The sequence below is a fragment of the Bombus bifarius genome, unplaced genomic scaffold (assembly GCF_011952205.1).
Source record: "Bombus bifarius isolate JDL3187 unplaced genomic scaffold, Bbif_JDL3187 scf7180000008422, whole genome shotgun sequence".
NCBI classification, from domain to species: Eukaryota; Metazoa; Arthropoda; class Insecta; order Hymenoptera; family Apidae; genus Bombus; species Bombus bifarius.
Window position 1 is genome coordinate 482846 of NW_022884652.1, and position 20983 is coordinate 503828.

Here is a 20983-nt window from a genome sequence, read left to right on the forward strand (position 1 = left end):
ATCCTCCTGCGAAAACAAACCTTTCCTGTGAAGATATGTTTACATGCTTCTGGCAAGGAATTCATTTCCATAATTTTCCTTTCGTTTTCCTCTCTGTTCTCCTTTTATTAACCTTCTGCTAACTCGATGATGTTATTATTTCGGAAGTTAGGTCGATTTTTAGAGTATTTTCTCGTTGAAATAAAATCGTGGAAGGATTCTGTAATCGATATTCACTGTTTTATTCGTCGATAAAGGGCGCAACTTATTTTTCGAAACGATATCAACGTCTGCAATGTGAACGAAGCAACAAGTAGCTTATTTTCCTCTCTTGTATTTCCTGTTATTCTGTTATCAGCTGTCTTTTAAAAAACGATCGTTGCCGTTGTTTAACTTTGCATTTAAAGAATACCGTTTCTTTCAAAACGATCCAGTCATAAATCTTTCCATCGATGTTTCTCACCTTCGTCAGCGGAAATCTCACGCGGAATCTTCAACTTATCTCGATCGTTGACCGGAAACGACAAGTTCCCTTGATCCTAGCTGCTCGCTGTCTACGTGGGAGACTAGTTTACGATTCAAAGCAACGATGTTGCGCTCGTCAGTCTAATTTTATTCGTCGATAATCTTGTTTTCGGTTATTAGCGAACGACGCAGCCTGGAACACTCGAAAATTCTGAACGTCGTACAAACGGTTGGCGTGTACGTTTTGGTCGAATAAAATTCTGATCACTTCCGTGCTTCGTAAAATCGCGATATAAATCGCTATAATTAAGCATACGTTGATTTTTTTAACGGTTTCAATTTTCATTCCCCTTTTTTCTCTTTTTGTATGAAGCCGCCTCGATCGTGTCCCTCATGACCAATGCGCCGCTTCGTCGATCACTTCGACGATCATTCAGCTACACGAGAGCCCGTAATTTATACATTATAATACTTATAGAATCAATCTCCTATCGCCTAATGAATCAATATTGAGACTGCACGTTACGTGTGTGTTTTTTTTATTTTACTTTTTTTTTTATTATTTTGTTAACTTGGCGTGGTCTTCCTGGCACTATAATGCACTTTTAAGAAATCTATATAAAAATATCGTGTGGAGTTGTCGTGTCCAGTACGTTGAGCCGCGACAGAGAAGTATAGAGAAAGAAAGAGAGAGAGAGATGGGGGGGGGCGCGGAATTAGGAGAAAGGGAGAGATATGGAGGTAAGAGACAGATAGAGGGGTATACTTTTATAATGGATAACAGAGAATTGGCTAAGAAGAGAGAATCGTAGAAGTTAGAGAGACAGAGAGAGATTAAATGGAGGCAGCCAGAGAAGAGGATAGAAGATAGAAGGGGAATGAGAACGTTTTGTGACAATTGTGTCTTTTTTTTCTTTGGTCCCGTTTCGCGTTTCGTAGTGGCCGCGAAACAACGCTTTCGAAATGAAACAATGAAGGACAAGACAAACCAGGTCCCAACATTTATCGCGGGAATGAACGCTCGACTATTTCTGAGGGCAGAGAATAAGCCTTCTTTTCTTCCATCGTTGATTAAGGAACTAGCTTTTGTTCTTTCACGAGTGTATATATATATGTGTGAATGAATATGTGCGCGTTTTTTTTCTTCAACTTGAAGTAACTGTCTAGAGAGCTACGTGACCCTTTTCCCTTTCATCCAATCGATCCGCTCTTTGCATCTCTTCTTCGTCGTTTCCTTCTCCTTCGAGATTTTCCATCCCGTCTGCCCCCAAAAATCTCGATCTTCGCAGTTCCTCTAATTTTTCCCTGCGTGTTGATCGTACAATCTTATCGTTACTATCTTCTTTCCTTTCGCTCTCTCACCTCGTTTTTCTCCACTTTATCCTCGCTACGTGTATAACGTCGTCGCTGTATGTTCGTTTCACTGAGGTCTGAACAACATCGGGATTGATCACGTCGGATAGAACGAATCTCTGCACGTCGAATGCATGGACAACTTAACAACGCGTCATTACCGCGCCGAAAATTAATAATATATTACGAAACAATCCATCGAATATCATAATATGTTATCAATAATAGGTATCTGTTTCTCTTTGTATGTACATTATTCGTGTATTCGTTCATTGTATAACGATGTCCTCGTATGTTATATTGTTTTTCATGTATGTGTGTCCGTGTGCGTGCGTATGTGTATAATATATATGTATATATATGTGTATGTATATAACATGTATATATACGTGATCGCGTCGAAGAAATTAATCGTCGCGTCGCGTGACACGATTACTTCCGTCGACGCAGCTCGTTAACGTACTCTCGTTTTCCCTTCCCCCGATCACGTAGTTAACGTCAACGTTTAGTATCAATTAAAGTAATTAACTTGAATTGCCAGCGGCAACGTAACGCGTCCGGTATGTTTCCGTATCGAGAGATATCGGTGTGATCGCATTCGCAGACTTGCTCGGGAACGATCGAACGTCACGCGACCGGAACATCGGCCACCCTCGACGAATTAACCGCGATAAGGTCGACCGACCCGTGTCCGCGTTAACTTCCGCTCAGAACCGGCAACAGTTTTCACGGTCGCACACAATGCATACACGGCGAGGAAGGGCGTCTGTCTTTCCGGACTGACTGAAATCCTCACTCAAACAGGAAGTGGTAATTTAATCGAATATCCTGGATGTGTAAAGGATTGTGTGTTATACGTGATGGTGGATTATACAATTATGTATAGATGGTGGATTTTTATGGAATTCATACCGTTATGAATACAACTAAAGAAATGGAAGCTAAGTAAAGAATTCTCATTCACCTTTCGAAATGAACGAAATTTCACCCGATACGAATTTCGTATTAATATTGCATATGATAATAACAATTGCATTTGTTTGACTTTATTCATTTCCGGAATAAAAAAAAGCATATGTACTCTTTTGATTAAAATGTTAGTATGATGTTCTCGGAAACGGAAGCGTGCTTTGTGGATAAGGTACAATGGAATTTTGTTTACGTGAAGTCTATTTATTTAAACGAAATCTTACTCAATGAACGATTAAACGAATTGTTATCGATTGAATCTTTTATAAATGTGAACTCCTATTTGAACGAAGAATCAGAGGATTTCTTTGTGTATATGAATTGCTTGTCAAATGGGTTCCTATACAGTTCTGCTATTTATGAGGATGTAGTGAGGTTTTATGGGGTGTGTTACAACTTCCTGTTTTATGTGTCGTTTCACGCAGTCTCGTAGATTTCGTTCGCGAATTGATTACATTCTATTTGTCTAGTCCTATTTCGTTCAATTAAACTTATCTCTGGCGGCGGTTTCATGTGAGTGCACGGATTGGTCCAATTAAAATTGCACCATCTTATAAATATTTATTTTTTAAATATTGTTAAGAAAAGAATACAGTTCACAGGAGATCCTTCAACTTGTTATTAAAAGTTCTACGTTTCACGATATAATTTCAAAATCATCTTGAAACTTTACAGAAAAGGAATTTACTTACGTAATTTAAAATCTGGACACAATCTTAAAAAGACGTTTAAATCGTACAAAATAATTTCGTGAGAAATTTCAATATGTATAAACACGTAATTCAGAGTCGACTATTTAACATTTTTAATTAGTCGCTATGGTTTTATCGTCTTCTTCGTGGAAATATTTCTGCCTTAACGAGAAATATGCTAACATCATTTCCTTCATCAGAGAAGAATTAACGGAACACTTTTTGGATACTTCGAAGTATCTCGCTACTTCGAATTTCTGAACACATCTGAAAGCAGTTTCTTTCACACGAACGTCCAAATGTCCAAAAGATTCGGATACACGAAAGAAATTGTCAAGGTGTAGGGAGATAGGTCAAAGGTAAATCTCAGGTTACATTTTCTTTTTTTAACACGCCAATAAATTTATTACAATGTTCTATCGCGAGAAATAAACTCGTTCTTCCGAAAATATACTGTTTGCCCTTGTGAATCGGTGTAATAATCCCTTTGAGACGATTAAACAAGTTACACGGTGCATCCCCTTTGAACTGCAGCATTTTCGTCGGTAACAATTTTCGATAAAATCAATATTTACGGTGGACCATCGTGCACACACGCGTAGACCGGCGTGCGTAGACCGTTTATAAAAAAAATTTCCCCCTTCGGTGGAAACGTAGCCTTTGTACCCATGCGCCATGTACATACACTTTGTATACACTAACAATATAATATCCTATGTAACCTACGGACGTTAAAGCGGATAAGATCACTTTGCGTTCTCCTTCCATCAGCTTCGGACATTTGCTTCGTGGCTTTTTCGGTGGCCCTTCAAGCTCGTCCAGCGTGATTCGACATGGAAGTGCGTTGATAATATACTTTGTCCTCGATTAACCACCGCTCACTCGATTGACCCGATTTTCTTTCCCTCTGTTCGTGTTCGGTTGTCTTTTGGAAGGTATATTACGGAGGTACAATCACGAGATGGTATAATTTACTCATTATCGATAACATAAAATTGGGAAGAGGTAAAAATATTGGAGGGGGTAAATGGCCAACCGTAACAAAATTTTAGTTTGTTCTTTTCTTCTTTAAATAAATCGGTTCATTATAAATTTTTTAGATATTTCTTCCAAGTTGTTTCTCTCGGAAGATATAATACAATTTCGAAGTTTGGTATTTATGTATATAAGCTATGATTCACGCAAGATACGTCACCACGTGATTGTACTTAATAAGCTTTCGACGTAACGTTAATCACAGCTCGAAGAAGAATTCTACGTTTTCCATTTTCTTCGTCCACTGACAGAAAACGTAAGGATCAGCTCGCAAAGAGGAGAAGATAGTCAGACAAGTAGTATATGTGTCAGGCGTTTCGTTATTTCGAATCGAAACGACTAAGAAACTGTTAATTGGAAACCTATTTACGCGTATATCGTTTAAAATATTCGTAAAATACTGTACGCTATCTTTTCACCTTCTTGCACGCGATCTCAAGTGAAACAAAAATTCACGAAACGAACACAATGTCGTATATATTCCCTTCCTTAAAACGATATATATTTCCCTAGTAAACGAGTTTGAAACTTTTCTTTCTAACATGTGACGTTCGCTGTGCGCTCGTCCAGCTTAAGAGCCACCCTTGTCCTCATCGAGGGGAGACGTTCTCCACGCACATTACACGTAAAACGTTAAACACACCTTGTGCCTGTCCACGTTCCTTTTTCTTCTTCTTTCTCTTTCTCCTCTTTCCCTTCTTCTTTTTTTATTCACGAGGTATACAGAGATAAGATGGAGTTCGTGTGTGTCGAATATATATTTAAACATTAAGAAAAAAGTTTTCAGGCACGCAAGTTGGGCAGGGGAGCAGCTCGCAGCAATTGGAAGTGGACGCTCGCGTCCGTGAGTCCCTCCCTTTCGTCCACGCACGCCTCTTTGGATCTCCACCACGAAACTTTCGATCGATTTTCCCTCTTGTTGTACACATATGTTGTGTGTTGTATGTTCGCCTACGTGCACGGTTTCCTTCTCTAGTATCTCTTTTTTTTTGGTATCATTTGACGTAAGAAAACACAGTCAATCGGGAAGAGGATTGGACCCGTCGTTGATGCTACTGCAAGACTTTCGTTTTATCTGCGGCTATAAAAGTAGGTGAGTCGGTTTATTCAGCGATGGTCGCGAAGTTTCGTTATTTGGCTCGTTAGAAATATCGAATTCGATACTGTCTTTGTGTATCGATTCGACTCGAAATTAAAAGAAATGGATGTTTGAATTCACTACGACGGATGCAGATACTGAGACGTCCAAGTATATCTGAAATCAATTCCTTCAGGTAGTTTGCAAAGGAGTGGAGCACTTATTTAGGTTGCCCACAGGATTTCTTCGCATCGATATACTTCTGAATTCTCAAGGATGCCGTTAAAATCACGAAACTTAATTTGAAGAAAGGAATATCTTAAACATAACGTTCGCTATACGCAAACCGATTTGGTAATTGCCTACCAATTAATAAATTAAATACATTACATTCTAGATAACATTTATACACATAATATCGACACGATCGATATCGCCTCACGGTCAAGCCGATGTTAAACTTTCATCAATCAAACACGACCCTACACCACTATTCGTGAGGCTCGCGGACACTGGTCAACGAATTCACAGTACACTCGAAGATGGACTTGGAGAAGCTTCCCATCCTCGAAAGAGTTTAGCAAACAGACAGAACAGACGTAGATTTACAGACAACGAGACTAGAGAATCGGTCCGCAGGGAAAGGACTCAATGATACGCGAGCGTCGTTCAGGACATGGAATCATACGTTCATGTCCTATTTTAATACGAGTGCTGCGGCTGCAAAGACGAGACTCAGCTGTGTGGGGATGTGTCGGACCCCTGACTGTTGCCCAGTCCTCCCATTCCAGATTGCGAGGCGAACCTGGTGGCCGACTGCGAGGTCGTGGTCGTGGCCACCGTGGAATGTGCCAGACTATGATGCCTTCCGGTTTCAGGCACCAGGTGAGGCGTACGACTCGAAACTGGCGGTAGGATCGAGTTGGCCGGCCAAGGGTGAAGGGACGTGGTGCTGGGCGCGCTTGGGACGCTCCTGGAGTGTGGCAGCGAGTTTGACAGATTGGCCAGAGGATGATGAGCGGACACGGAGACGCCCATTGATAAGCTATTTCCGGTTGGGATACCGCTACCACCGCCTCCAGTCGACGCCATCGCGACTGCGGTATCCGGGTGAAGGAAGTTTCGCCTCTGCTCTATACGCTCGGCATGCTGAGCCAAGCATCTGGTCAACTCCTCTGGCAGCAGATCCAGCTGGGACTGCAGACTGCTCAGTTTCTCTTCTAGGGCGACCAACTGGTCCGTCACGTTCACTAGACGTTCTTCAAGTCCGTCCTGACGCGTGCTCATGTGTGACACAATCTCGTACACTGTGTTCTGCGTCTATTTCGAAAATCGTTAAATGCAGTTAGTTTGGATTTATCATATATGAACTTCTCGGAAGCCAAATCGATCAATTCCATCTATTGCATGTTTGTCAGTTTCGTGTCACTTTTCTTTATTTTTCCATTTATGGAGATAATCAATCTGGCTTCTGAACAGCTCATACAAGAACGATTTATTTGTTAAAATTTAATCCTTAAAAACTATCGCCAAGAAAGATTATGTTATCATGCTATTATGGGTGAAATTTCACGCCAGTACAACACCTCTTTTCATTTAAAGAATCGATAAACTTAAGTTACTGGCCTTAAATCGTAATTAGTATAAACCCAACAATATAAGTAGCGAATGTTTAATATCCTCGGACAATTCTGCTTTTCTATCCAACGTACTGCTGCTTTGAAAGCATCTTGGAACCATGAAACATGTCTTAGACGTGAAATAGTTTAGAAATATAATTATACGCAAACTTTGATTCAGAAATAAGATATTGGCTCTTCAGTTCAACGACCTCGAGCAATCACAATCATGGCCATCGACCATAGTGGATCAGCAGTGGTACAATAAGAGTCGCGGCGTGTCGAACAATTGAAAACTTTCATGAATGAAGATTAACGAACAACAGACTCGAACGGACAGCGTTGTTACGAGTTACCGGGAGACAATATTTTTTTCATCACGTTGGAGAGTATAGGTCGCCAAACGAAGAGCTTGTTCGCAGACACAGAAGCTCTGATCGATCAACGCGATACGATTCATCGTCATAGCGATGACCAAGAAAATTTAGTTGGATTCCATGTTACTTGCGTGCTGGTACCTTGGCCATATCCGTGATGGTGTTGGCATTGTCCATTAATTTTCGCTGATCCATTTTCACTTTCCTGAGTCTGAAACGTTCGATATTGTGGATGAGAAATGTTAATCGCTTCTCGTTCTAGCAGAATTGTACAATGCCAATCAAAGCCAAATTAGTCACGTGTTTGTACATCGACTTACGCGTATATAGCCAGCAGGAATTTCCGCTGATGTGTTCGAACACGTCCCGGATTGACACGCTTCACCAACCGAGTGTGCTTGTAAATTAGCCACGTCTCGCGCAACACGTTCGCCGCGGCGTTTTTCAACTGAAAGAGAACGGATCTCGTTATTCCGCGTTTAACTAACGGATCCCTTGCCTGTTTATTTTTATTCCCCTGATGTTCGATTCTGATGGAATTACAGTCGAAATATTGGTCGAATAAAATACGAGATAAATAAAATAAACGAAACAGGCGAAATACGATTGGAATCGTTTTTCAAACAAATATTCTTTTCTTGATTTTTACATAAATGAAGTTATTGCGTTATTTTGTCGTCGTGATGTTTGATTTTAGCGAAATCGTATTTGCAGTATCGATAAATTTTCGAACAAATGGGGAGGAATCATTTAAAGAAAATATACTCCTCTTGGTTTTTAAGTAAATAAGGAAGTTAAATAAGTTTTAATGTTTGATTTTAGTGAAATTAAGGATGAAAGGTAAATAGATTTCGAGACAACACTCTTGGGCACGTTATAACTTCCTCTGCACGCCAATATACCAAATGTTTGTAGTAGGAACTAAACATGCTACAATAATCGATTTTATCGATTTAAGATAACCTCTGTCTTCTTTTTCTTTTCTTTTAATCATTTATACATTCTGCATTTATATCTCGTTCTGACTCTAAACGAATCATTACCATCCACAGAACCCAAATCAAACTACAATTCCTCAACAAACAAACTACGTAACATCAATCACATTTCACGCGTAAAAATTTCATTTGTAAAAATTACAAACAGAACTATTTTACAAAGTATGATATAATACTTCTTCCTAGCAGCTTTCCTCGTTCGTGGTTAATTGGATAGAAGTTAAATATGTGAGGGTATTGATGAACCAAGTTGGAACGCTGTAATTTCAAATACACTCGATCATTGCTGAGAAGCGATCGACATGATGTTTATCTCGATGGATGATAGATCTAGGACGAAATTATGTCGAAAACAATAGAAACAAGTTCTCATCTCTATCACCGATGTATGTAGATTAAGGTGTATACTTTTGAAAGACAGGAAGAAACGTTCCTGCCAATGAATTAACATCGGGCAGTCTTGAAAGGAACACAAGATCCTTACTTCTTCAAAAATGTCTTCATTTACATGTTTCGACATTTGAAAGCCGTAAACTTAAGACGCCGCTAATTTTATAACCGCGCTATAACACTTACAGAATACTTTAAACATTCGATTTGCCTTCAGAAGATACGTCACGAACTTTCCCTGACTTATGACGTAACCGCTATCGCTGTTGCTCCTTGATATTTCCGTGGTTTATACATATCACCAACTATTAATTAATTCATTGGTTGTGACTAAAGTCTTCGATCGAGAGGCAGAAACGAGATGGCTGCCGTTCATATGCCGCTTGTCGGCTGCGACGAGACTGAATACTTCATAAGTAGCTTGAAATATACTCTGATTCGTTAATTGGCTTATCAAGGGCCTTGAAGTTCCCTTGAGACTCGAAAATATCGAAGGTTCATCGATTGAAATTGCGAAGATGGAACGAAACGTCCTCGATCTTCGCAGAGAAATGAATCGATTTTTCAGGTTACTATCGAGAGAGGTCTGGTTCCTAGCTTGCCATTTTTCTTCCCCTCATTTTTCATGTCTTCCCCTTCGGTGGATGACAGAAGGTCGATGCAGTTCTTGCCTTTTAAGATGCGATTCTCTTGTTCCATGCTGGACGATCGATAGCGACACTCGAACCATCAAGAACGGGTAGAAATGACAATGACACATTAGATGGTCTGGTTGGTTCGCATCCGGCCTGGAAACACGAGCGGCGCTTCTCTTGTTGCGAAAGATTCTCGTACGTCAACATCGGTATACATATCATGGAGATATCGAAACTCTGATATGCGAGCTTGCTCGAGTTTAGTGGTTTTTGGATCGTAAAGTAGAAATTGAATGTTTAAAGATGGGTATCTACCTGACGTGTATTTTTGAGAAATGTTTACGATTGAAAAATTGGCGGAAAAGAGCAGTTTTCGTTAAAATTATTGTTTTCTCTAAGAACGAGATAAATAGGTGATCATAAGATACGTATTTATGTGGAGGATATCGTTGTGAAATATACACGGATTAATAAACAACGACATTTGAAAACACTAAAAACGAGTTCGTAAAGTAGAGTTCGATGTACAAGCGTTAAATATGAACATAATCGGGGGAATTTTCAACGAATCGAATTTGCAGGAAATGAAAATGTCGTCGTAAACCAAAGGTTAAATGAATCTCAAAGTTTTTTACGCGAAGCCTCCATCTATATTTGCCATTCTTTTATTAAAACTTTTATAGATTATTTTACATTACAATTCGCTAACAAAGAAACATAAAATATTGAAACTAAAATAGATGCAAAGTATTAAAATAGTCGATTATTTTGCAAAGCGATCTCTTCACTCGTATCGTTTAGTAAAATTCAAATAAAACGAATTTCATTAAGCATTCCTCACAAACGATACAAATACTGTGGATTTCGAAAATGTGCATGAAACATGTTGTTTAATGTTACAAAAATTATCCAGACATATATATATAGTTACAGACAAGAACAATCTCCGCGAGATGTACGAACAGGTGCGTCTTACCCTTTTCGTTAATTGCGTATCCATCATAAAGTTATGAACGTGCTTCTCCGCCCTGGTGAGCTCCAGCTTTCGGGAAACAACCGCCACCAGCAAGGCCGTACATCCGGCGCCCTAAAAACACCGTCAAACGTACCTGTGAAACTATTCACACTATGTTTAATTACGAAACTGGCAATTCAGCCAGATATGAGTTAATTGAACAAAAACTTCTCAGTCATCATCATTGGAAAAAATTGTCTGTAAATGCACAGCGCACTGCATGTATGCAACGTTTGTCTTATTAATGCTACAAAGGATTATATTTTTTAATACTTTAGCGCTGAAGCATTTTTACCACATGCGTGTAAATATTAAATGATTAAGTATATTAAAAATTAACAATTATAATGAGTATTATGTTTTACGTTTTTACAGCTTTTAATTTTCCATAAACTACATAGATATTTGCAACTTGTATGTGAGTAAATAAAACTTTGATTACAGGAAATTACAGAAGATTTGACTAATATATTTCTACATTATTTATTTAAAAATATTCAGATGCGTATTAATATTTAAACTACTTGTATTTTATATTTACATTATACATTGTTATGTATCTGTTTCGATTAATTTCATTTGAATTGGTCTGCTCCATCGTTAATGCGCTAACGTAATTCACAATTCGTGTATTTTCGAGGAAAGTATTCGTAATTTTTCTTTTTCCGTAACATCGAAAAATATAATTTCGTCCTTTCGTTCCTTGTACAGGGGCAATTTTGCGAGGCCGCCATGTTTTCTACGTAAAAGACTTCTCTCAGGAAATTACTTCGTCTTGACGTTGTTTTCTCTGCGAAATTTTATCGAGAGAGTAAAGGACTCAAAGTAAAACGAATTTCATAGTCTTTTCCTCGATTATTGCCCGTTTACGACTGTTTGCTAACTAACAGCAATACGATGTAGCCGTCGATGGATTTTTATCGAATAAAAACTTTCCAAATTGATTGATTCTTGGGCCAAAGGAACTTTCTCAGGGTCTCTACTCTACTTTTCTGTAAGTGGATAAAATTTCATGGTTCATCGGTTGTCGCGTGTTTCACGTTTGAAGTTACCCTATACAGAGGGTTCTGGGCAAAACCATGGCACAATTGACAAGGGGATTTTACGTGAAAAGCTAAGTCGAAAATACAGAATCAAATGTTCTCATATGACGCTTTGTTTTCGAGAAAGTCGACATTGAAAATTTGTTCCATACTGTATGCGAAAGTACGTAAAAAGTAAAAAATAAAACTTTTCCATTTAAAGCCCTGTTAAAGGAAAAAAAAAAAGAATTTAAACATGTTTAGTGAAGAACTGGTGCACGTATATTTCGTAAATTTCCAAAATGTAATTTTATTCTACATTTTCACTTCACTTTCACATACATGTTAATTATTCATATCTGCCCACTTCGGAATTAACCAAGTTCCATAATATGTATCTATTCGATAAATTTTGAAACTCGATTTTCTCGAAATCGTACAACATCACACGAAAAGATTTCATTCTATATTTTCAGATTTATTCGTTTATATAAAATCATTCGAAAGTTTTTAGACTTCTGTCTGTTGATAAAAGTTCTTGTCCCCTCGTTGATGAAGTTACCACGTGACTAATAAGGAATTCTGACCACGAACACATGGTATTTTGTCCCGATTAAAGGTGTAATCTTCTCCATTCTGTGTCGGTGGAATTATATTCACTTTGCGGTAGCAATACCCCTTATTTGATTCCATTATACGTGTAATCTGTTTTTCTGGACACAAGAGGGACGCGAACATGGTATAAATCTAATTCGCTGCTAGAATCCGGACCACGAATTAGCCATATCACAATGTAGAGGATAATTCTTTTAAAATTTAGTAGTTGATTCTTCTCGAGTGTCGTGTTATGAATTTTTTATTTAAGCGGAAACCTTTACCGAAGATCGTAAACAACATTCTTTGAAGAACTAATGTTTCAAGTATGTCGTAAGTAGGGACAATTTTTATATTAAATTAAGCTTTTTTAATTTAGTTCGCTGTTATTCGAGTTACAAATGTTTGTGGAGACTTATATCATAAGGAAATGATGAAACATTATAATGACTATTAAACTTTGAATATTTCCCTTAAATGTATAAACATCCGCAGTCTAATAATTATTACTAGAAATAAAGATTTGAAAGTTCTTTTTTATTCAAAGTGCATGCTGTACTTTTGAATCCTATATTATAAAAAAGAAAAAAATGGAAATAAAATTTGGTGTAATATAATTGGTTGAATTTACGAGTAAGCACTTCCCCATTTATACGCTCGCCACTGTACAAAAAGGATGTCCTCGTTCGAAAATAGAAGTTTGTTCATTTGTGATTAAAATTTCACTTGCTCGTGAGAAAAAATTTTAATAAATCATAGATTTTTACTTTGTTCTAAATACTAGGAATTAACACCTGTTATGAGTACACTGCAACAATTTAGCGATACATAAAAAAAGAATTATATAGTATACTAAAAAGTAAAATGTTAAAATATAAAGTGAAATCAAGGTATTTATTATTCTAACAATGAAGAGTAACCGCTTCCTATAAATTTATCTAAACCATAAAGTTATCTTCGAGCTCGATTAGTTTAAGAGTATCATCCGATATACAATCAAATGAGGATCAAGGCGATACACGTGAATATTATTGGACCATCCAGAATTTGAACACGTTTGTTAAGTGAAAAGGGAGAATTGGCCATGACTATTAAATTGGTTAACGATTCGCAGCTACGAGTGATCCCAAATCCGTGAATTAGCATCAGTCACAGTGAGCAGTAACAATAAGGAACCAGGCGCATTCCCAATGGAGAGATTGGAACACGCTGTCGCGTTTATCGTCACAAAGTGTCGCTTCGAATGCATCGTAACTGCACTTGGCGCGATGCTGCGATCGATAGCACTTGCTTTCCCTTTGTACTGTCGAAACATGTTGAAATTTCTATCAAATATTTTTGACGAGAACCCGTGCAGATTTCGTCGGCATCTTCTTGTTATAATTGTACGAAAGAGATTTGAATCTACGTTTCACGAACTGCCAACGATTAAAGCATAAATTTATAGAATCAAAATGAAAAATGTGCAATGCAAAGAGAGAAGCGAGCAAATATACTATCGTAAATTTATAAAATTCCTATGAAATATAACGAGTCGCTCATTTTGATTGTCTTAGTAATTTTAATATTAAATATACGTAATAAATGTTTTTGATGTATTTAAAAATGCGAAAAATATTCAGACACTTGCTTATTTTTGACAAGACAAGTGTTTTAATTAAAGTATTACGGATAAAACGAACAGCATTGATTTTATTCTTTATAGGCATCATTTTTACGTATAGTACAATATAATAGAATATTATGACACGATCAATAGCATTTCTCTTTCAATGTGCTGTCCTCAAAGTAATGCGATAGATGTGTAAATCTTGCGAGAATTTCCATATTGTAATACAACTATGGTTTCAGTCTAATATTTACTATCAAAATCTATGAAAGATTTTAGTTAACATGCTATCCCTAGAGAAATGCGGTAGGTGCATGCAAATCTCGCGAGAATTTCTATATTAAACTTTGGATCTTGGCCTTACCATTATTCCAGTAGAAACGGCTATACCTCGACCGCAGTACGTGTTGGGCACGATGTCACCGAAACCGACGCTCAGAAACGTGATAGCAATGAGCCACATAGCATTAAGGAGATTCGCGTGCTCCTCGTCGTGAAACCTGCCGCCGTAAAACGAAAAATATGATAAAATATTAGTCGACGTTTAAATTAGGCTCCGATAAATAATCGTATCACTCGACGATTAAATGTTTCGTTAAATACTTTATTTCATTCGCAATTACGGTGAGATTTCGTTAAGAGATAACTGCACACTACTGATTCTGATTTCAATGCCAAAAAATAGTTTTAAATTATATCGTATAGGTTGGAATTTTTCTTTTCCTTAACACGTTTATTGCCATTGACGCGTCAGTGCAGTTATTTAACAATGAAATTTCAGCTTAATATAAATTGCTTAATACAAAGACACTTCCGATGGTATAATACAGTTTTCCAGTGCAAATTTAATAGCAAAGAATATATTAATAAGTTGGTGCCTTAAAAGTATTGTATAAAATTGTTTAAAGATATTTGAAGTTTTAGCTAATCTGAGATAGCTAAGAATATAATATAGGAAGAGGAAATGTTATGGAAGATCGTCGTTTATTAAAATCTTGAGAGTCAGTAAAACAAGTCTGACCACGCATGGTCTTACTCTACTTTCACTTACGCTACTACCGTTCTCCTAGTCGCATGATGTGTTACACTTTATTGTATATTTTTATCGTACATTTTCTTTCTATATTTTAATTATATTGCATAAAAAATATTGTTTCTTTATATGTAATAATATTATATTATAAAGATATAATTAAAATATATTATAATATTATAAAGCTTCATTAGGTACAACAAGTAATTATTGTTAGACAGCGGATGTTACACATTTATAGAAAATTTACGTGTACCGAAATAAACAAGTAAGTATCTTTTTATAAAATTTTCATAAAAATATGAAGTTGTATAAATATCTATAGTCGAGAGACCATAGTTCAACGCAGAAACTATATGTGACGCAAAGACAATACTAACAACGATCAAACAAGTCTGACACTAAAATTATTCTTTAAAGCTGTTCAAAGAAAAGTTCGTACTTTTCTTTACCTTTCTTCCCCTATATATTATATTTCCACTATACTTTCATGAGCCTGTGTGATATGAACGTATATCGATAAGAACTTTTCCAATGCTATGTATCCCTATCTACTCTTACTTTCTTTTCATGACGCTCTTCCTCATACTTCTCAAAACTACGCGCAACATTAACGAGCATATCCTTACAATACCACCATTATTCCGCGACCCTTCTAACCAGTTAATTGCTTAGGCTCGATTTTCGAAACCGTTAAACCGCATCCAGGCGATGCATACGCTTGTGATTTGCATGACAAGAGGCTGAATTAAAAAACGAATTACAAATGCATTTACTCGAGTTAAATTGCTGCTCGAGAACAAAAAGTCCCGAAAGATTAACGGCGCCTGTTATGATAATAACACCGCCGCTTTCAATCTCGTTTGTTAAAATGCGTACACGAGCAAACGAGGTCTTTTCTTCGACCGGTCGAATCCATGAAATTCATTATCGGAAATCGTTAACCGGGGTGGGACATGAGAATAACACGCGCCTCGACTAATCCTGGTCGTTAAACCGAACTCTTCTAATGGGACAGTTAGTGTTACAGCAGATTCCTTTTAGGGCGAGATCTCTTTTGCTGCTTGTTCGGAACACGATCCCTGTACTCGAGAGATCGAAGCAGATTCATCGACTCGACATTTGGTACTTTGGTTCTGATGTCGCTAGACCTACAATCCCACGGTTTGTTTTAGTTTCCAATCACGTTTTAGTTTCCATACTTTGATTTTATTCTTATATCTTCAACGATTTATATTTTTTAGACATTTTGTTTATTGGAAATTGGATTGAATATTCTGTGCAAAGATACTTTTTATACTCATGTATGTAAAGCGAAAGAGAAAAAGGCAAATATTTTTGTTGTGATTAAACAAAAGATACAGTAGATATAAATGTCAAGAGATAAAAGAGATTGTTTTGAAATATGCATCCAAATATATTACAGCTTTGCAACTCTTCTCCATCTAATTCGTCAAATTATTAATTTTGTTTTCAAGAATTTTTCAAATTATACTAATGCCAACATTCCCTTATCTGCGACGTTTCCAATTTATTCGCCGTAACATGTTTAAACGCCATTAAGAGCGATTCCACCCCCGTCTCGCTTCATCAATTGAAGCACTTTTTTTAATTAGCACGGTCGGTATTAAAGCACGTAATTGGGTTACGCGGTGAGGTGTTTTCGCCAAAAGTACGGTTCCCTCTCGAAATAATTGAAACGATGGAAAGATGGCGGAACGAGATGTGGGATTTTCGAAATCGAGCGTGGTACGTTGTATGCCTCAATGGCAGACAGATGGAGGAAGAAAACGTAATTGAGTGGTTGCTTTCGTAAGACTTCTTGCACTATTACGACTGCATGATCTACCAATTTGACAGAGGAAGGTAGACATAAGGATCAAAACGTTTCTGGCGTATAGTTAAAATAAATTGTCATTCAGTTTGAAATTATTGAAATAAACTCCAAGTAAAGTAATGAAATGTTCATTTTCCAATTTATTTTGAATATTAGAATAAAATATTAGGTTAATGAAAAATGATTATATGAAATTCATTAAACCGAACGAATGATAAAATTGAATTAAACAGAACATCAAATCTCATTCGTTAAATATGTCGAATCTTATTACCATGTTTTATAATAATCTGCAAGAAAATATCATTGTTGGACATAAAGATCAATCATAAAAGTATGACAACAGAGGCGTGTAATTCAGCGGTAAAAAATACGGGTAATCTTAAAAGCTTGAAAAGTGTCAAGCTATTGGCCGTAACATTTCTCATCGTTAAAAGCATCGAAAAGCGTTAAAGGTACTAGATAAGACAGGCTGAGACCATAAAATGGGAAAGGAAGCACACGATCTAGCAGATTACCTGCCGAAAGAAGATGATAATGCCTACTGCTCTAAAACGAAAATCTGCCATCGATATTGGCAACTGAATATCAGTGGTAAAGAATATTGACAGTTTATTAAGAAAGTAATATACTTGAAAAGTCGTAAATTCTTAGATATCTGCAAAGGTTATCTTTAAAAATGAATTATTTTCTAGAACGTTGCTTAATAAATCATCATATTACTTAAGAAAGAGAATATTACAATTTAATGTCTATCTAGTGCATCGTGTAGCTATTTCGTCGTGATATCTCTTATTACATTGAATTTTGCGTCGACAACGATCATGATAAAATGTAAGTAAAAACTGTAACGCGACTTTATCTTTGCTTTGCACGCATGGAAATAAAAAGATACAGAGAGTTTCCATTAGAGCTCCTTTTACAAACGAGTCGGTGAATCTCGAGGAAAAGGTTCGTTTCTACCCTGCATCGTGTGTGTAAAATTCTAATTCCGGAAGAAACTCGGACTTTGGGAAAACGAGATGAAGGGTAATGAAGGAAAAACTAACACGAAAAAGACAGCAATAGAACAAAATGGCCTTTTTCAAGTTCTAAGCACAAAAAAATGTATTCTCTCTTTACATGAACGACAGCTTTACGAATAGATATATTGATATATTATATTGATAGATTTTGTGATTTCTTATTAAATATGAATCTCTCAGAAGCCAAACCGATCAATTACATTTTTCGTAATTAAGTAAGTGCTCACCATGTATCGAAATGTTTCCCAAACAGATCCACATTGAACGTGTTAACAAGCACTTCACCAAACAGACAGATTTTATATATAAATCTTATCACCTTCTACGAATCTTCTGTTGCAATCTTTCCGGAACGTGTCTTTGTCGAAGCAGCGTTATAAATTCTCAGAAAATTTCATTGGCATCCAACTTGAAGAATCGGGAAGATCCTTTCTTCGAAGGCAGGCATCGACCTCAGGAAGAGGATCGTGAATGAAATAGAAATAGAAAGAGAGAATAGCTTCGACAATACATACATGGACGAAAATTTAACTCGTCTCCTCTTCGTCCGGCACAGACGCATCGAGATAAGGAAAAGAGAGAACGATAGTAGTCGGTGGATGTCTTATTTAAGGGCAGAAGACTGGAAGAGATCTATTCATCGGGAAGGAAAGAGGAAAAAGTCGAACGAAGGTTTTATCGAGAGCAACGACGGGAAAGGAAAAAGAGAAAAAATCTAAAGGTATGGCGCTTAGTCGCGCGAGAGACTGGCGAAGTCTTATATTGGCCCGCAAGATTGATCGTTTCGATGCTCTTTACGATTCCCTAAATCGGCTCCGCTATTTACAGGAGAATTTAATTATACGCGGCCCGGCAATTTCGAGCCCTGTAGTAAATCCTTCATTGTCGTTTTAACTACCGATCCCTACGTTCCAGTCTCTTTGACGTTCGAACGTTAATCGCCAAGATCTACGTGTTTGTCCTGTATGCGTTATTTATGGTCTCACAATGTTCGTAGATTGTGTATGGATTATGAAATGTGCAATGGATCTATTTTTTAATTTATATATTTATGCACACTGGCTCACGAAAGTTGTATTTGAATACTTTTATTATACGTATATTATACGTGTTTTATAAAATATTTCGAAATTTCAAATCCAAGTTTCAAAACATTCTGAAAAAAAAGATATATATATATATTGAAGACAATGGTAAAAATATAAAAGGGGATATTTTTGTGGTAACAAGGTATAAATTAAAGGACGACAAATATTCTTCTGTAATCTTCTATCAATACATTAGTCGATTTATATGTTCTTGTTATCGGTTAGTATTGGAGGAACGATCGAAGGAGCAAAATCACGTAGCATTGTGGAAAATATTGTATGGGATTAAAGCGATATTGGTTTCAAAAAAAAAATAAAGGTCTGTGTAGTTTATAACCAGGATAATGAGAACTCACAAATATCTGTATCTGAGAGTTACTAACTTCAAAAGAAAAGAATTCTAATCGTCGAATAGTTTGTTTTTCTTGATTGCTATAATATTGATGTTTCGCATGTAATACGTATATTTTCCTAAAATCTGGCCAATAACATTACGTATACTTAATACGAAATTAAACACTAATTAAAAATAAAAATAAATTCTAATTGTTTTACCTCTCGCACTGGCGTAACGTCCACGAGGCGATGATCCATAAGGAGACCATGAAGACTAGCAACACGGTTCCCGGGCAGATGGTCATCAGCGTCTTCAGGACGAATCTGGTGTTGAAGTTAATACGATTCAAGGCCCCTATGCTGCGCGACGAGGCGTCCGTGAACAGCTTCGAGTGCAGCAGCATAACGCGACAGATGAGGTAGAGTCTGAAGAACATCGGCAACGATAGGATGACGTCGTATGGCACCCATGTCGAACCGATGTTACCGCCCTTGTTTGCCAGCTTGGTCGTCCACAGGAAATAATCTTCCCTTGGGATCGGATGGATCGCACAGATTAACAACTCGAGTGAAATCTGCGCGATCCTCTGCCAGGTCATCGCGATCCGCCAATCGTCCGCGCAGTTATCGATCATGAACAACTGTTGACAAAAAGAATTATCCTTCGTCATAATTGGTTATGGGGACAATGATAATTTTTCTCTATCAATTAGCGAAAACGAATTAACTGATCATTCGGATTGCAAATCTTTCAGATTATTTATTTACAAATTACCTATCTAGTTAATTGCTGCAAAAAATAAATTACATTATATTTATATTTTAAATTAAACCCGAAACCTGCATCGAAATTCAGCTGTTTTTATTAATCTTGAATTTCGTAACAATAAAAAATCAATACTTTTGAAATATTCAACAGAGTCAAGCATATATGTACATACACATACATATTAATATTAAAATCAAATAAAAATAGTGGAGATGGTAATATAAAATTGATTGACATATATTGAATTTTAAAAAAAGTTTCTCTCTAAAAAAAAAAGTTTCCTTTCTACTACTTTCAATAACAATTATATATTTCAGTAGGATTAAAAAGGAAACATGTATTTTATAACATTTTTTAACATCTTTTAACATTTTTTTATTTCTAACTATAAGATTTGTTGCATGATATTGTATAACCAAGATACAAATAATGTTATTTGAGACATCATTCAATCATTTACGCGTCACTGGAGCCTAGCAGGCAACTCGACGCTTTCGAGTGAGATTATCATAATATGACAAGATGCACAGCGATGAAAAGCATAGTTAAGTTACATTGTATTTTCCTATATGCTGGCATGTCGTTTCTCGAGCTTTCCGTTTTTTCGTGGCCAGTCTACGGTGACGTTATACCCTGGTTTACCATCCTCATGCGACATGATATCACCGACTTGCCGAACCGCTCGATAGGATAAATATTTAATCCTGTCGTTACTTTTCAACTCGGCTCAAAGGGGAATTTGTGGCCAGGTAAAAGGCGCTGAGAATGCAAACGATATTTCACTCTCAAGGTTAAGCGCATCGAAAAGATCGAAGGCAGACTACTACTTTAAAAGAGCGAAATATGTACAAACCGGTTTCAGTTAAAGAGATGAAAACCGATTGGATTGATTTTTCTATACCTTTTTACTATTTCACGCAGAAAATAGATTTCTCGTTTTCCAGTTAATGGTAACGCGTGTCTGATACTGGATATGGTAAAACAGGCTAAAAAGTATAAAAATAAACAGGGAAGTTAAAAATACAATGAAAACGGTTAGAAAACATTGAAATTCTTGGAATAAAG

The 20983-nt window shown here is 36.8% G+C and overlaps 1 protein-coding gene across 1 annotated transcript; it reads right to left on the reverse strand.

Moving 5' to 3' along the window:
- Positions 1-4214: 4214 nt before the first annotated feature.
- Positions 4215-19787, reverse strand: LOC117213002 (small conductance calcium-activated potassium channel protein-like). The gene is made up of 6 exons (XM_033458212.1): positions 19369-19787; positions 14195-14330; positions 10567-10677; positions 7888-8015; positions 7709-7778; positions 4215-6891 (listed from the first exon to the last, which is right to left on the reverse strand). The coding sequence occupies exons 1-6, from the start codon at positions 19782-19784 to the stop codon at positions 6307-6309; spliced, it is 1446 nt and encodes a 481-aa protein (XP_033314103.1). The 5' UTR covers positions 19785-19787; the 3' UTR covers positions 4215-6306.
- Between the last annotated feature and the right edge of the window lie 1196 nt (positions 19788-20983).

Excerpts from the sequence above, each read along its gene's own strand:
- LOC117213002 (XM_033458212.1), bottom strand. The coding sequence starts at position 19,784 with ATGATCGATAACTGCGCGGACGATTGGCGGATCGCGATGACCTGGCAG. Across the intron at positions 14,331-19,368 it reads ACGTTACGCCAGTGCGAGAG|GTTTCACGACGAGGAGCACG; the intron begins GTAAAACAATTA and ends TTACGGCGGCAG. Across the intron at positions 6,892-7,708 it reads CCATCACGGATATGGCCAAG|ACGCAGAACACAGTGTACGA; the intron begins GTACCAGCACGC and ends TTTTCGAAATAG.